Genomic DNA, 18,632 nt, shown 5'->3' with positions numbered 1-18,632 from the left:
TAGAGTTGAGAAGGCTCTTAGGCCAGAGGGCCGGATTGGCAACCATGCTGTGACGGTGTCGGGGTTCAGACTACAAAAGAAATAATAATTATCAGTGGAAATAAATTCGTAAACATAGGTAACTGCACTGGGTTATTAACTGCGGTGTTGGTGCGATTATTCATCGTACTTCTCTTTAAATTATTTTTATTTGAATTACTTGCATTTACATTCTGGTCTGACGTCTAAAGAAGAAGTGAAATATCGATGTTAAGAATAAAATTTTGTCTACTGCGAGGTGTCCGTGGGATATCAGTTTAAACTATTGAACATTCGTGGTAGCCCACAAGTACGTTCGCATTTCCAGCTAGCACGCAGTATTTTTTGTGCGTATTCACAGTCATTCATCTACACCAAGCAGATTTCTACAGGATGTTGAGGGGGCCTTGGAAACGTCACCGCTCTTTAAAAAAAAGCCAGTTGCTGGGCTCGTGGTCGTTACAGCAACTAGAGTATTTCAACGAACTTGTGTTGACTTTCGTGCATGTTATTTGTTTCCGTCGTGTACAAGTGCAGGTCACTTGCTGTAGCACTGTCACGAATAAATCGCGCAATAGACAGCACTGAGAGCACTCGTGTTGCTTCGTATTGCTCAATGTCCTGTGTATACCGTTGCTTTATCGTTGCCAAGGTTTACGTTTAAAGATATACAAGAAAAGACGACCAGTAGATGTTCCTGGTGTTAACAGAGCAAAACGTAGACGAGACACGAGAGGAGAAGACGACACCACAAGCTCTGACTTTCAACAACGTTTACGTCAGCGCCTGTGGTGTCGTCTTCTCGTCTCGTGTCTCGTCTACGTTTTGCGCTGTTAACACCAGGATGGAAAACCAACAAGCCCAAGCTGCTATTCTAGCAGTATATGTTGGAGTTTAAGCTTCTTTTAAGAAAATGTATTCCATGACTGCGCGTTTGAAAGCCACCCCTCTTTGAAGACAAGGCCTGCTTAGTTGACTTCAAATGGATTCGGCTTATCTGGGATCGGGGTATCTTGTAGCCGTTGAAGAAAAGAAGGGTTGGTTAGGCGATTTCTAGGTGTCTTATGAATATGAAAATGGCATTCCATCACACCTCGTCATGCCTAGGACACGCTGCAATGGCCAGTATCTAAGCCTATAATGCAAAATAAGTACAATTAGCGTTAAACAGGGTACCATGTGAGTCGCTGTGTTGCTGTCACTGTCTGCCGTGCCGCCGCCAAGTTCCATCGAAATTAAGTGAAGCGCGCTCCACCAAATGGCACGAAGTGCTCGAGTAAAGCCAAGCAATCTTCATAATTTTTTTTTCATTTGAGTATCTAAGGTTTTTGTGTAGATGTAAGTAGCTAATAGTCGCTTTTTTCCGCGAGTATGGTGACTTTGTAGTAATCTTTGTTAGTACGGGCGCCACGTGTGCATTGTTCTGAGTGCGAGCACTCTTACGCGTTGGAAGAAACGCGGTTCGGGTCAGTACGCGAAGCGACCGGTGAAGCTTTGATCTGTAGGATGTGTGTGCTGGGTCGCGACTAGACCGTCTAGAGCAGGAGAACTATAAGCTAGTTAAGCGGGTTGGAAAGCTAGAAAAGGAACTTAAGAGCGTACAGAAGCACAGGAAGGAAGTAGAAGAAAAGCTAGCCAATGTAGAAATGAAGCTGAGTGCCACCATTATGCAAAGCAATTAACACTTGTATCGCAAACGGCGCTGGCTACGAAACGAGAACAGTTAAGCAAGCCGAAACCACCACGCAGAAAAGCACTGGGCGGAAACCGAGAGTGGTGGTCACGAAGCGGCTACCACTGACGCAGACAAAAACAACAAGGCAAAGGGCAAGGACAAGACAGGAGGGGACAGCATCGAGCCTTCGGGTGCAGCTTTCAGCGGCGAGGGCGAGGAAATGCGTCGAGTTGTCATTGTTGGGGATTCCAACATGCATAAATTAACACCGGCGATAACAGAAAGGGTAGGTGCAATTGAACCAGTCCAGGTCGGTGCGCTTCCGGGAATGCCGATTAGGAAGGTGATAGCGAAGACCAAGGAACGCATGGGGGGCACAATGGAGGAGAGGCCTCTAGTGGTGACAATGGGTAGAATGATTGATAGCTACGGAACAGTATTTGCGAGGACGAAGAGGCGAGCAGTATGAAGACGATGACGACGATTAGAGGCTAGCGCGGGCTGTTGCCTCTTGGCCGAGTGCGGCGTATTTCCTTGTAAATATACGTTTATATAGCTTTTCATCTGCGTCTTCCTACGTAACAATATAGTGTTAACCCGCCATGGTTGCTCAGTGGCTATGGTGTTAGGCTGCTGAGCACGAGGTCGCGGGATCGAATCCCGGCCACGGCGGCCGCATTTCGATGGAGGCGAAATGCGAAAACACCCGTGTACTTAGATTTAGGTGCACGTTAAAGAACCCCAGGTGGTCGAAATTTCCGGAGTCCCCACTACGGCGTGCCTCATAATCAGCAAGTGGTTTTGGCACGTAAAGCCCCATATCTTTTTTTAAACAATATAGTGTAAGAACGTGAAGCCGGCATCGCGTAGAAAATAGCCAAGGGGACACCGAAGTGTAGAATATTTCAAAGGAAACACAAATCGCAGTGTGCACAGTACCAAAGGTTGAACGGCAGGGCCAAGTGGAAACACAGTGCTTGCAGTAAACAGGGAGATTTTTGAGGCTGGCTAAGGCAATGAATTTTACGGTCATTGACATCAACCTAGAAGTGCACCGAGCAGGCTGTGAAGAAAGCGTTTATGTGTGACGGGATACATTTTAGCGAAAGCGTAGCGACGCCAGTTGGACGTCGATTCGCAACGTATACTGTAGCTTTCTTTAGGTGGGTCCCACGCAATCAGGAAGGAAGAGGAAGTATTGAGTGCAGCGACACACCAGTAAAGGGTAGAATTAGACCACAAAGAGTCAGGAAAAGGCGCAGAAAGGATAAGAATAGACAAGTTATAATTTCTTACATAAACATGCAGGGTTGTCGCAAGCAGGAGAAGTCGATGCAAATTCAAACGCAGCTGAATGACGAAGTTATTAAGGTGTAAGCTTTTACCAAAACAGATCTACGAAATCTGGTGTATAGCCTCTTGTATTGATAATTTTGTATTGTAAGAACTGCAGATACCTCGACGTTCTCAAGGCCTCAGTCTTCGCCGCAAGATGTTATTACCGTTTTTGCAGAGGGAGTACCCGCAGTGGTACTTGTCTATACTGGAGCAGCAGTTTCCGTCATTCACGAGAACCTTTGTGGCAAACTACGAAAAGTGAACACAGCTCTATCTGGCCTGGTGCTCGCCACTTACAGCTCACAGCGAATTCAGCCTTCAGCTGTGTGCACGGCCCGTGTCGTCATCACCGACGTTCTGTACATAATAGACTGTTTCATGCTACCATCGTGCTCTCACGACCTCATCCTTCGTTGGGATTTCTTCTCACGTCATCATGCTGTCATTGACTGTTCGCGTGAAGAAGTGTCGCTTTTACCACTATGTGAATCACTGCCGATCGGCTCTCCTCAATTTGCCGACAAACTCACTGTTGATACCGGCACAACCATAGCCCCTGAGTCGTCGATGGCTGTTGTCCTGTCGTCTGATGCTGCATCTGACGCCACTGTAGTGTTCACGCAGTCCGATGTGTTTTCTCAGCGCAAGGGCATTGTCCTTCCGTTTGCCGTGGTCACAATAACATTTTGGTGAACTGTGATGCTGCTCACCAACTAATACCAGTACTCAATCAGTCTGCTGCGTGGAGAGACCCTAGGATACTTTCCCGTGGTCGACTACGTTGACGATCTCGATGTTCCTACTGACTCCCTCCGTTGTTACGTTGACGCCATCGCTTCGGCCTCAGACTCATCACCTTCAGTGAGTTTTGACAACGCCATCGACGCTGCTCTTTCCCCATCTCATCGCCGCCAACTTCTCACCCTCCTTCACAAGTTTCTCTCCCCTTTCGACAGTCATCAGACGTCATTGGGCCCTGCCACCGGTGTTTCTTACACCATAGGCGTAGGCTTCCACTCCCCCTTGCGACAGCGCCCGTATAGCGTCTCATTTTGGTTGCGTTTATCTGTTGCGTCATGTTGAGCGTCTACACGTCAGAGCCACAGCGCTCGATATTTCCATAACTATCGGTATCTGGGACGCGTTCTATGCAAACAACGAACCGGACTATGAAAGGGTACAGCACGCTGCTGACTATTGCCTGCGTCACCTATTCTTTCTGCACTTGTCCGGAAAGAGCGCCTTTGATCTCAGCACACACTGCACTGTTGCAGTAGGGGCACGAAACGTGTATTTGCGATTTACCTTTGAAGAAATAGCTGTGCGATGAAGTGGGGCTATATGCTCATAGTATGAATAGCTCTTCAGTTTGCGTTACTGCCAAGAAACGCTTTGTAGATCATTCTTTACCGTCTGGTTTGAATAGGATTAGGGCATTTATAGTGTAGTGAAAACGGAGCAGTGATGTTCAGCAATATTCCAATTTAAAACAAAGGGTATCCTATACGTTTTGCACGAGGAACACTGCATTAGTGAGGTACTCGAAAACGTAAATGATGTTTATGGCGCGACAAGACGGTGGTAGCGCAATGATGGTAGGCGGTCGGCGATACACAAACCTCCCGATTGCCCACAATTTCAACAGTAATAGGTTTAAATTGAGACTTCACTGCAGTTACGGGTGTTTACTGGATTATATACGTTTCCGGCGATGACGTGGCTAGCGTTGTGGATATTATTTTCTTCATAATTATTTGAGGCAGTGATGATAAGAAAACAGGCTCATAGGCGGAATTTCGTATGCCTTCCAAATGCAGCACAGTAGGTATCGCACTGACCACGGACGCTGCAGTTAATTATTTATCTAACGCATTTATCGTCAATATGCGCAATAAACTAAACCACTCACCTATGCGTTTAGCGGAAGGCCGTTTGTGCACGTGGAGTTGCTTTCTTTTTGTTTGGACATGGAACTTAGGTTGAGATGTATAGTGCCTATTATCTTTGTTAGAACAACTACCGAATGTATACCACAGACCAGTGACAGCAAATATGCGACTGTAGACATGAAGAATGCGATATTTTCAGCAACCGCGGGGCGTTCTTTCGTATGTATTGGGTGCTCTACGTACTTCACAATGTCGACGTCTTGCGCAGGAGAGAAATGTTCTCAAGCAGCTAACAAAAACGAATGTTGGAGACAGCGCTATATGACATCTTGCGAAGATGCATCACTGGATTACGATCGCATACCTAAGTATTGGTTCAACTCTACCCGTGCCAACGTAGCGCAGCGGCCTCTTATAACTGTAACCATCCCCAATTGGGAAATACATAGTGATGACGTGCTTTTTTAGACATAAGAATTAAAAACAAGTTCAGATCTATGTAAATCAAAGCAATAGTGAAGCGGCTAATGAAATGCTTAGGCAGCAACGGTGATGCGTACAATTTTGTTTACTTCCGTGATATATCTACGTGTAATCTCCTTAAATTTTTTTTATCCACTGCAAAAGTCACAACATTATTGTAAGGCAATATGTATGTTTATGCCTTAAATCGCTCACAGGCTACGCTAAAATTCAAACTTAAAGTTAGGTGTATGTACAGTGCGAGACTAATGCACAGCAGTGACACAAGTATGAAGGCGATGTAAAGTGCCTGTCGAGGCAAGAATGCTGATGACAGCTCTATGTACAGGAAGGTACGACAACTTTCAAACAACTTTTAGAGATTCTGCTCCTCTTTTGCCACATTGGCACATGCTAAACCTGCAGGATGAACAAAAAGCGGGCCCACCGCCGCTGACACATACTAAGTGGGTAAATTAAAGAAAGTAACGTTAGCTTAACACAAAAAGATAGCCCACCATTTTATTTCCAGAATGGTGTGCTTTACATATGCCTGTGAGCCGAGATTATTTGTTTAGGTTTTTTGTAGTAACTTTTTATTTCGTTGCCCAAAACAGAGGCGAGCATACTTTGTCAACAAAAGAGGGTTCAATCAGGCCATTCACAATTGCTTTCCTTCGGCACTCATATGGCGCTTCTATATATTTGCACAAATATATTCACTGGCACAGCGTCCGACCCAACAGCACCCAACAGCCACGAAGCCAAGGCAAACCTGGGAATATAGGCAAAGCAGACTTTGCTTTAGTTACCCGACAATACATTTTACCGCGTGCCATATGATGCAAGCGCAAGGTGCCCAACGTTATCTGAAAAGAATACACTTTTTTTGTCAATTCAGGCTATGATGTTCGGGTTACCTCACTGGCCATGAGGGACGTTGATGTCACGACCTGCGGTGTCGAGGTGCACCTCCGATTGGAACGGCATACTGGGCGTTCTCTCTCCCCCCTATCATTTTTTTCATCCCTTAACACTCTTCATGTGTGCGGTAGCAAACCGAACGCGCGCCACATTGACCACTGGCCTTTCCATTCTCTCTTGACCGCACTCACCAAACATTGGCTGCTGCAGCCTCCTCCTCATGCTCCCAGCCGTGGAGTGGACAACGCGTCGCTTGGGCAGGTACATCATCACTTGGTCTGCCTCTTGCTCGTCTCCCTGCTCCTCCTCTCCGGCGTCCTCATCTGCCACGCCGCCGTTGCTGGCATCATGGCGGCTGTCGTCCCGCTCGTCGTCGCTGTCGTCGTCGAAGAATGAGGACGCACCGACCACGGGAGCTTCTCCTGGGTACTGTTGCTGTTGTTCGCCCAAGAGCGCGGGGAGCAGCCGAGCCATGCGACTGGAGAGGAGCCGGTAGTAGAGTCTCTCTTCTGGGCTGCTGCCGGCGGAAGCCACCAGGGGCCGCCCGTGGAGTTCCTCGGGGTCCCTCCGGGGAACGGAGGTGCGCTTGGAGGCCGCGTAGTGGTGCTGCTGGCCCTGGTGAGAAGAGGGGCCGTTCGAGCCGGGGAAGTGGGATGACCTCTGGACATTGTCAAGGTCGAGGCAGAGCGCCAGGCCCGCCACCAGGACAAGCAGGGAGCCGCTGCGCAGCATGCCGGCGGCCGTGCCCTAGCCTGCACAAGCAAAGATGACAATAATATAACAGAACTCCGGGGGTTTGTGTTTTGTTAGGTTTCGGCCCATCTTCAATTCTTTCTCCCCTCCTTTTTTGCCTCTTATAAATCCACGCCATAGTTAGGATAAGCATCTATGCTCGACGACTACTACAATATAAGTGTGTAACAGGAAAGAATACTGGTGAAATAGGGTTTCAAGCTTCCTTGCCATACCTCACAAGAAAGATGTCACAGGCATAGAACCACTCGTGTTGTTAGGTGCGCCCCGATTGGCAATTTCGGGAAGAAATTAGCTATATAAACATCTGGAGTTCAGGAAAGGGTTATAAGCTGTTTGGGTGGCGCGTTCAAGTCGTCTATTGAGATCACTAGCGTAGCCATAAAAGGTAAGGCGTTAATTAGTCCAATTTGCCTAATTACTCGTCTTATTAGTGTACCGAGAAATTTTCAAGCCTATGCCTTTATAGTAAAATCAACCGAGAGGAAATAATTGAAACACATCATCTTTCCTATTTTACTGTGGTATAGATGTTAGATAAACAGAGATAAAGTGCCTCAGAAAAACTGGCCAACTTTTCAACGGCAAACCTAATTCTGTCATAAGTCCTTGACAAAGAAAGGCCCACATATAGAAACGTTGCCTAGCCTTTCTGAAGCGCTTTATCCCTCTTTGTCAAACTTCCATACCGCGGGGGGCTACTCAATCTGACGGCCCCCTTCTTGATTTCAGCTTGTTAAGGAACTTCGAACACATTTCGTTACACGCCCGCTATGCCCTCTAGTATACTGTTGTCATATGCCAAAAAGAGGTTGTAAATGTGTTCAAGCAATTTAATTGACTTGTACATGTTGTGTACATACGTAGTTATTTCAATGCAGATGTAGGCTGTACTGTTTGTCACACTTGAGTTAAAGATAAGTCATTCGTGAAACCAAGTCGCGGGTCCGCTTTTGCTCCCGTCCGCGTACTTATTCCGTGCTGTAATTCAAGATTTATGTTTATCTATTCACATTAGGCTTGAACAAAAAGTGCGCCAGGTTGGCAAGTCGTCTCGCGGGATAAATATTGGCTTCAGAATTGTTGCAGTTAGGATTTGTTGGTTAGACATCACACAGGCGGACCGAAAAACAGAGACAGAATACGTGCGATAACTATGGACCAAGCATTGTTTTGAGGGGTCGATGTTTACTCTAGTCACTCGTCTGTTTTTCTGTTCGTCAATGCGTTTGTGCGCTATGATTTGTTACGATACCATCGGCTGTGTGAAGTCTTCACCAGAAAAGCCACCTGCGCAATGTGTAGGCAGACCGTTTGCACAAGCGTAGTGTGAGGCCCAATAGATGCTTACATATAGAATGCTGCACGGCTGATTGTCTGTCTGTTGTGGTAGCATCGTTAACGGCGCTATTTTTATGCATGACACAGCGAAGAAAGAACGCCTGAAGAGTTGAAAGAACAAGCTCAAACCAAGGACTCGTCGTCCTGTGCCTTCCATCTTTGCATTGCTGAGCTGAATTTGAAAACTTGTAGATCATTCATTAGTATCACTGTTTCTTGTGGTAATTCTTGTGTGTCTACAGTTGTGTGCTTACATAAATATAAAATATTTGGTCCCACTGGGTTTTTTGTCCACAGTGGTTTAATTGCTCGGTTGACGGCCACAAATACTGAAGCAGCGTCCCAATGACAGAAATAATATAACGACTACATCTAGTTGATGTGCGAGGTTACAAAAATATTGGTGATCCTATCCTCCCAACCGAGAAGTTTCATTGTGCTAACCCATTTTCTTTCTATACAGTACAGAAGAGTCACCTTCCTGGTAGACTTGTAAATGTTTTCGTATTATGCAGTATTATTGTGACACCAATTATACGGACGCTAAAGGTGCACTCATGCATCGACCATGCCGTTCGATATTGTGTGGACGGTGCATCCGCTGCAGGCGTGCGGTTAGAGAAAGGCTAAATAATAAATTAAAGGCAGGGCAGTTAACGAGGACTGAGCCCGGTTGGCTACTCTACACTGGGGGAAGGGAAAAATGGGAAGGAAAGATTAAGAAAATAAGAGAAAGTTCACTGTGGATATCGCCGACGCGGTAAGCATTTTCGGCTCTATATCAACTGATGGTCACTCAGTCCGCATCACAGACGGTTGCTCCATTCGGTAGCTTCCCAATATCCAGCAGAGCTCTTGCATCCTTTTGTAGCTGCGATATGCGAAGCCACGATCTCAATATCTTCACGGTTCTAACTGTTTACAGCTCTGAAAAAGTGGTGTATCACTGAATACCGCGCTGACCGTCGCTCAAAGCAGGCGACCATGACAGCTCCCAATGCTGTATTCAGCCTTTCTACAGCTCTGGACAGCGGTAATACCAGATCTAAGTAGAAGGAGTAAGTGGGGGTGTGGGGGGGGGGGGGGGGGGGGGGGGCTAAGGGACCCCGTAGTTTTTCTAGGAACGCTGCGGGCCTAAACGCTAGGGATTTGGGAATTGTATGCCTCATTTAACCTACAGTGGTGCCTTACTCGATCAGTGAGACATGGTTTGAACATTTAGCGCTTGTAAGCCGTTGACGGATCTGCTACTGCCGCGGTCACAAAACGATTCTCGGGGATACAAACGAAAACAATCAGGAAAGAATAACCGCAGATGTAGGTGAAAGGAATAGACGCGTATACGATCGTTCTGACTTGCTGAAAATGTGTGCGTTAATTTTACAGCAAGGTGTTCTCGCTACTTGCTTTTCCTCATTCTTTGCGTGAATACTGTCAAAAAAAAAACCCTTCCCATCATTTTTCTCTGTTCCTTTTGTGCGGAAATTTTTCGACCTCAAAGAAAGCCCGTTTTGGCAGCGCGCCTCATACGTTGCTGCCATTCTGAATAGCTACCCGGGTGCGCTAGCTTTCGGACTCCAAGAGACAAGCAGACGCGACGAGCGCATGATACGCGACTCGGGCCCTCTCCCTAAGCGCTGAAAACATTGGCCTTTTTTATTTTTACACGCAAGTGTTAAGTGCTGTTCAAATTCAGCGAAAATATATAATGTACCCACGCGCGTTCAAGACCGCGTGCAGGCGTGAGATTCCGGAAACAAGACGTTAAGGCCACGCAGAATTGACACTATAGCGTGCAACGTATACTATATATTAACACTATATCGTGCAACACTGCAAAACCCACAAAGGGCAGGCAAATCAGCGGATCTCTTGTGCATGTAGCGCCCTCTGAGCCGTACTTTTCGGGGACAAGGGCCCAGCCGCCTGCGGGATATTCTTACTGAGCTATGTCGAGTGCTCGTTTGCGGTAGTCGGAAGTTGCAATCCCCCCCCCCCCCCCCGGACTTTTTTTTTTGACGATGGTTCATTTGAAATTGACATTCTCCAGTGCACTACATGTGCAGGCTTGGAGTGACGCCTGACACCGGAGAAAGATACCGAGAGCGAGTGGGGCTATACTCATCCAGGTACAACCACATTAGGAAGGCTCACTAAGCTTCAGCAAAGACACTCCCTCACCAGAACAGCAATTGGCCACCATGGTGCAGTATTCGGCCACAACCTCCCTGATGATATCTACAATCAACCCACGGGCCTCAGTCCCCAGCAGCTGCGGAGCAGCTGACCAAAGCGGCGGTCAGACCTGAAACGCAGCCGAGAGTGCTAAGAATTTCTGGCTCCGGACAGGCCGCCAATGGAAACTGACCCTGTCAACCTTGAATAGCCGAACCCTGTCGAGTGAGGCTAGCTTAGCAGGACTCCTTGAGGAGCTACCGGAGGCTCTTTAGTATATTATCGGCCTTAGTAAGATTAGAAGCACTGATGAGGCTTATACATTGCTAAATAACGGCCATGTCCTCAGCTATAGAGGTCTCCCTGACAAGAAGCAATACGGGGTAGGATTTCTAATCCATAAAGACATAGCGGGCAACATTGACGAATTCTACAGCATTAATGAGAGAGTAGCAGTAGTCGTAATCAAACTTAATAAGAGGTATAGATTAAAGGTAGTACCAGCCTACGCTCCAACATCCAGTCACGACGATGAGGAAGTAGATCAGTTTTATGAATGTGTTCAATTAGTGATGAGAAAAGTGCAAACTCGGTATACAGTAGTGACTTCTATGCAAAAGTCCGAAAAAATCAGGCCGTTGAACAGGAAATTGGCAACTACGGCGTCGATTCTAGAAACACAAGAGGAGAGATGCTGGTGAACTTCGCAGAAAGGAATAAGCTGAGAATAATGAACACCTTTTTCAGAAAACGTAGTGCACCTGAAAAAAAAAAAGCCCTAGCTGTGAAAAAGAAATGAAATTGGTTTCATACTTTCGACCGATCCCAGCATAGTGCAGAATGTAGAAGTGATAGGTAGGGTAAAGTGCAGTGATCATAGGTTAGTGAGGGCTAGGATTCACCTCAATTTGAACAGAGAAAGAGTAAAATTGGTCAAGAAGAAACAGGTCAACTTAGGGGCAGTAAGGGTTAAAGCAGATAAATTAGATAAGATAAAGATAAGATAAAGAGGCAGGTACTTGAAAACAAATATGCAGCCTTAGAACAGAGAGGTGATGATGTCATAGAGTTAATGAATGAAACCTTAACGAGGCTGGCTTCAGAGGCAGCAAGTGAAGTGGGAGGCGAGACACCAAGGCAACCAGTAGGCAAGGTCTCCCAAGTAGCAAATGACCTAATAAAGGAACGACAAAGATGGAAAGTTTCCAACTCAAGAGATAAGATAGAATTCGCGGAACTGTCAAAACTGATCAAGAAGGCGAAAATAAGTGATATTCGAAATTATAACGAGAGAAAGACTGAAAAAGCCGTAAAAGATTGACGCAGCCTGAAATGGGTGGGAACGAAACTTGGCATAGGACAAACCAAGATGTGTGCACTGAAAGAAAAGTAGAGTAATATCATCAGTAATCTCGAAGGTATATTAAAGGCAGTGGAAGAATTCAATACTGACCAGAGTACTCAGGAGTACTGCATTCGAAACAATAATGAACAGGATACACAAGCGCCTCCTATAACTGGAGGTGAGGTCAGAAGGACCTTGCAAGACATGAAACAGGGAAACGCGACAGGAGAAGATGGAATGACAGTCGATTTATTTAAAGATGGAGGAGACATAATGTTAGAAAACTGGCGGCTCTCTGCACGAAGTGTCTATCGACTGCAATGGTCCCAGAAAACTGCAAGAATGCAAACATTATGCTAATCCCGAAAAAGAGAGGCGTTAAAGAACTGAAAAATTATAGGCCCGTTAGCTTTCTGCCAATATTGTATAAAATATTTACCAAAATAATATCCAATAGAATAAGGGCAACACTGGACTCTAGTCAACCAATGGAACAGGCAGGCTTCGGGAAGGGATACTATACAATGGATAACATCCATGTCATTAATCAGGTTATCGAGAAACGCGCAGATACAGTAAGCCTCTCTATATGGATTTCATAGATTACGAAAAAGCATTTGATTAAATAGAGATGCTAACAGTCATAAAGGCATTGCGCAATCAAGGAGTACGGAACGTTTACGTAAATACCCTGGAAAATATCTACAGAGATTCCCCAGCCCCGTTAATTCTACACAAGAAAAGTAGAAAGATACCTATAAAGAAAAGGGTCAGACAACGAGACATAATCACTCCAATTCTATTCACTGGGTGCTTGTAAAAATATTCAAGCTATTAAACTGGGAAGGTTTAGGAGGAAGGATCGACGGCGAATACCTCAGCAACGTTCGGTTTGCCGATGACATTGTTGTATTCAGCAATACTGCAGACGAGTTACAACAAATCATTGAGGACCTTAACAGCGAGAGTATAAGAGTGGGGTAGGAGAAAAATATGCAGAAGACAAAGAATGATGAATAGGTGGGCAAGGAAACAAGAGTTGAGGATCGCAAGTCAGCCTCTAGAGTGTGTGAAGGAGTACGTTAACATAGGTCATCTAATCACAGGGAACACTGACCATTAGAAGGAAGTTCACAGAAGAGTAAAAATTGGTTGGATCGCACACGGCAGACATCGTGAGCTCCTAACTGGAAGCTTATCGTTATCATTGGAAAGGAAGGTAAACAATCAGTGCATTTTACCGGTGCTGACATAGGAGACAGAGACTTAGAGACTGACAAAGAAGCTTGAGAACAAGTTAAGGACCGCGAAAAGAACGATGGAACGAATAATGCTAGGCATAACTTTAAGAGAAAGAAAGAGAGCGGTTTGGATCAGAGAGCAAACGGGTATAGACGATATTCTAATTGACATTAGGAGAAAAAGATGGCGCTGGGCAGGTCATTTAATGCGCAGATTAGATAACGATTCGACCATTAGGGTGACAGAACGGGTACCAAGAGAAGGGAAGCGCAGTAGAGGACGGCAGAAGAATAGGTTGCGCGACGAAATTGGGAAAGTTGCACAGGTGCTAGTTGGAATCGGTTGGCGCAGGACAGGGCTAATTGGAGATCGCAGGGAGAGGCCTTCGACCTGCAGTGGGCATAAAACAGGCTGATGATGATGATGATGAGAAGTGATGTCTTTCAAATGCAAATGATGGGCAGTAGCACAATATATTTTTTTCCGTCTCCTCAACACCACAGGCATTGCACTCGGCGCTATCAGTGATGGTTGAATGCGGCGTCCAAGCGTAAGCGGCCTAGCATTATTTCCTCATATCGCGGATGCCGAGGTAACAGCCGCATTTGCATAGATGGGTCGGTGGAATGCAATCGATGCTGGGCGAATTGAGGTGCGTGCCACTTCCTCAATGTCATACGGTGCGCTAGCTTGCTTAAGTGTTGGGCTGCGTCAGTCCGATAAAGCGCGAAGGTTTAGATGGTCGCCTAGGACGTGGTTACCGCAAGGCTGCACACAAGAAGTGGCCGCACCGTCACACTCCGCTTTACAGGCTCTGTGGTAGAGAAAGGGGCGGCTCTCCGTCTTCCGCTGCAGCCATGGCCGTTGGGCGCACTAACAGCACGAGAACACTAGCGTTCCCGCTTAGCTGCAACGTCTACGGACGCGCGTTCACAGAACGGACCGTAGAAGCCAAGCGAGTGCCTAATAGTTCAGTTGCCGCCCACTAGCGCTGAAGCTTTCCTGTCAGTCTCATCTGATGCACCCGCGCGGTGCGATGACTGCGACAGCATTGCCGAAGCTCCTGATTAGGCCAGCGTTGTGAGATGCCCAGTGGCTGCTAGAGCGCTGTTCCTTCTGCCCAGCAGCAGTTGCCTTGCAAGCATCATTGCGCCCAGCATGCCGCCGTATAGCGCATTGCTAGGGACTAGCTAGGAGGCCTACACTAGCGACTATAGTGCCATATATTTTTTAACAGAAATGATGTACAGATTTATACTAATACTTATAAAGCAGCGCTGCAAAATTGAAACATGTACAGGGACATTTAGGTGCTTTGTGCCTTTGGGACAGTTGTCATGAGGGGAAAAAAACGTAGTAAGAATGCCGCAATGGCCCCCCTGGGCATACGCTTTTCGTAGCGAGGTCTCAAAAATGGATGCCTTTTATGCGATAAGCGTGCATGTTTACCATGTCGTTAGGTGCTTTAGAATGCATTCCGCTACAAGGAGTTCACTTCACCTGTGACCCTTGAGTCTCATTTTTCTTGGTTAGAGGCTCTTTTTTGAAGAGGTTCTCCGGCGGTGCCAGGCGAAAGACATGCAAATTTATGCAGCAACCAGCATGAGGGACACCGTTGTTCCCGCGAGGAACACTTCCCTTGTGGATACGAATAGAGTGGTATCGTAAGTGTAACTCGTTTTGCAGTTGTTGCACAATATGGGTACCACGCTGAATAAGTGCTCGCGTAGAGCATAAGGTATTCCTAAAGGAGCAATTCACGGAGGAGTGCAGGGCTCATCGTACTGTCTAAGAATGCATGCCAACTTCTGACGAATGTGCACTGAATGTTTTCTATAAAGCATGGCGCAGTCAGTCAGTGAGTCAAATGAGTTCCTCTTGTGTCAGCGCGTTATTCATTGCGCATCACGCAGTTCTCTTCCCAGATTAGTTGCCTGTTTGTCCTCGCTTCTTAATAAAGGAAAAATGAGACATCCACTCAAACGCAGTTGAGTGCTACAAAGGAAACCCATACGGGTTCCTCGAAAGAAAAGCCTCGCACTTGAAGAAAAATTTGTCCTGGTGCGACACTCGAACCCTGGACCACCGCCTTTCCGCTGCAGCCGCTCTACCATATGAGATAACCAGGCTGCTAGCAGATGGCAGGGCGAAGTCGAATTTATCAACTCGAAGCAAGGTCATGAATTTGACGTAATAGTCTCATTTTCCTGTTATTATATTACGTCAAAATCTTGCCTTTGCTTCGAGTTGTTGATAAATTCGACTTCGCCCTGCCATCTGCTAGCCACCTGGTTATGTAAGATGGTAGAGCTTACCAGATGGTAGAGCTTAGAAGGCGGTGGTCCCGGGTTCTAGTCCCGGACCAGGACGAATTTTTCCTCAACTGCGAGGCTTTTCTTACTAGGAACCCGTATCGGCTTCCTTTGTGGCACTTAGGTACGTTTGGGTGGATGTTTCAATTTCCTTTTATTAATTACTTCTCTCTAGCTTGCGCATAACTATTACGTCTTTTCCTCGCTTCTATTGCCCTTTATGTGTTTATACAGAGTGTCCGAGCTAACTTGAGCCAGAGCTTTAAAATATGGAAATGTCACGTAGCAGAACAGAATAAAGGTTTTTTGCGTGCCGTCGCTTGGAGATACTCAGTGTTCTTTCTTTCCATACCGCCTAATTAGATAATTAAGTGTAATTCCCTCATCAACTTTTCAAATATTATAATCAGATGAAAGGTGTCAATAAACCATTCTAGAGCGACATGAAAAACTCCCGATACAAATTTCTGTTGCTCAATACGTGCTACTTAAAAGTGTTTTTTCCAGCGATAAAGAAGCCCGTACATGCACGCAAAATTTCCGCGCGACTGGCCACTCGGGGCGCTCTGCATGTATCCTGCCGGCTTCTTTGACGCTCGAAACAACACTTTTATGTAGCAAGTATGGGTTAGCAGAAAGCTGCATCGGGAGTTTTTCATGTCGCTCTACAATTTTCTCGTTGACACTTTTCATGTAATTATAATATTTGAGAGGATAATTAATTGAATGAGATTAATTATCTTATTTTGCGGAATGAAAAAAAAAATTGTTCGACTATCTCCTAGCGATGGCAAGCAACATTACCTTGGTTCGGTCCAGCTACGTGTCATATGCATATTTTTAAACTCTGGCTAAAATAAGCTGAGGCACCCTGTATAATATGCTGCCTAAGAGGATGCATGTCATGAAGCTTCGATTTCTGCATGGAAACAGCACTTGCTGAAATGAAAATATTCTGCATTACGTGATTTCCAATACAGCTTGTGTGAATGAACAAGTGGCACCCATGGCTTACGTGTCTGTAAAAATCGCGTATTTCATACACTGTTGACATGAATTGGCGAACGTGGAATTCATGAAAAGTGACGTTCCTCGGTGGGCTTTACGAGATAGCCAATGGAAAATTACATTGCGTGTGCATTCGTGAAACGTATATTAAGAAAGCACTTGCGGGCAAAAATGAAGTTAAATATCTAAATACTACTTCTATCAGTACATTCATGGACAGATGGACAAACTCTGAGCACGCACTTTACGCGTTTAGACCCTGTCGAACTTTGTGGTCATATATTTTCGCTTCGTGTCAGAGACCACTGACTCGAGACTATTTGAAATCAAAATTAAACTAGAGAATTTTACGTGGCAAAACCATGATTTGATTATGAGGTACGCCATAGCGGGGTACTTCGGAATAATTTTGATCACCTAGGGTTAATGAACGCTCACCTAAATCTAAGCACACGGGTGTTTTTTTTCTATTTCGCCCCCATTGAAATACAGCCGCGGTGGCTGGGATTCGATCCTGTGAGCTCGTGCATAGCAGCGCCACACCATAGCCGCTATGCGAGCGCTGCGGGCGACAAGTTGATTTGCGCATGCGTTTGCAGACGAGTTGACTACCATTACTACGTCTTGCAGCGTGCATCTGTCTTTCACCGTTCATTTCACTATTTACTATTGCACAGTACGCTAGGCGAGCCCCGCCAATCGCCGAAGCAGCAAACGTCGATGTGCCTTATCGTCTTTCCAGGACTTTTAGTGACTGCTGCTACCGTGCTTGCTGCATACAAGAGTAAGATAATGCACGCACAGGCAATCAGGCACAGAAGCGAGGATTTCCGGCCAAATTAACTTCCGGTGATGGTGCAGACGCCCTCAGCTGCACGTTGTTCCCGCACTTAAGACAAGTGTGCTGGCAGTTGCTGTATGTTTCTTCAAGACCTTATCCGAAGCCACACCCTACGCCATTGAATGCACCAAAACTCGATATTCCTGTCAGCATCTCTAGTCTTTGTGTATGCAGAAAGCATAGAACATTTTTTTTTCAATCACACGGTTTGTAGTATCATTGAAATGAACGCAGTCCTTCCTGAAGAAGACCCATCAGGGACCGGTGGCGCTTATCATCCAAGATTAACCGTTCGCTGTCTGTGCGTTGGTCTGTCCCTACGCCGAGAACTCAAGCACTGTCCCTCTTGTGGCTTTTGTCTCTCAGCGCAACCACAGCAGATGGCAAGCATCCTTTGCGGACGTGGAGGCAGAGCCCTTTGGACACTTCACTGTGCCTTCAGATACTTGGGGCCCCAGGCATATCCAACACCGCAATAAACACCAGTCAAGAATGTAAGCGTCTGGTATGAAATACAGTTCCATGTGGCTATAATGCAGCATCGCTAGGAAGACTACTGAGGTGAGGGCAGTATTATCGCGGTGGCCCTCTGCAAGTGAGAAATGAGACTGGCACGCCCAAAACTGGCTAACAATAAGCGAGCCTTTAGAAAACATCAAAAGCAAAGTTCGCTGCGCTTCTAGTGCAATGTTGCTGCTAGTGGTTCATAGTCACTGAAGATAGAATTGGCCTCAGATGGGGTATTTTGTTTTGACTGCTTTCATATGTTCATATTCCTACAATTTAAAGAGGGCTTCCGTAAGGCGTTGACGAAAGAAGCGTGGATGTGTTCAACGTAAAACTTCAGCAAGCTTATGTAGTAAGCATCCTCTCAAACTTACAGATTGAAGCATTCGTGCTAGCCATGGCACAGTTTCAGCAGTTTCGGTGCATGATGACATTCTCCTTATGACAGACGACGTGACATAGCTGTGGAGCGCTAGATAAAAAAAAAAATATATGCAGATCTCACGCATTGTGGGAATCGACATAAGTGAAGTTTTCTGTGCTGTTTGCTTTCATTGACAATAATTAGCGGTGATGTTGACGGCGAATATTTCATTTCTTCAACGTTTTGTCAACGCAAGAGTGATGAGTTGATGTTAAACGTTGCCTTGCGTGCACCATTGTTGTTTGTCTGCGTGGTACACAAAACACGAAGATAGAGGTGTTTGTTTGAGGCGTTGTTCTGCGCCATATTTCCTAACCTCTGAGAGGATTGACCATTGTCATTGCCTCCCATGGCATATCGCATCGTGGAAGAAGCATT

At 46.0% G+C, this 18,632-nt stretch overlaps 1 protein-coding gene across 1 annotated transcript in view; it reads right to left on the bottom strand.

Annotated features, from left to right (window-relative positions):
• The window catches only part of LOC126540237 (uncharacterized), a 144,832-nt gene that overhangs the window by 43,737 nt on the left and 82,463 nt on the right, over positions 1-18,632 (bottom strand). Inside the window, exon 2 of the mRNA XM_050187037.2 lies at positions 6,498-7,058. Within this exon, the coding sequence (XP_050042994.1) occupies positions 6,498-7,038 (541 nt within the window). The 5' untranslated portion in view covers positions 7,039-7,058. The remainder of the gene's footprint in view (positions 1-6,497; positions 7,059-18,632) is intronic.

This window comes from Dermacentor andersoni, chromosome 2, assembly GCF_023375885.2.
Source record: "Dermacentor andersoni chromosome 2, qqDerAnde1_hic_scaffold, whole genome shotgun sequence".
Classification (NCBI taxonomy): Eukaryota; Metazoa; Arthropoda; class Arachnida; order Ixodida; family Ixodidae; genus Dermacentor; species Dermacentor andersoni.
This window is presented reverse-complemented; position numbering and strand designations above follow the sequence as displayed.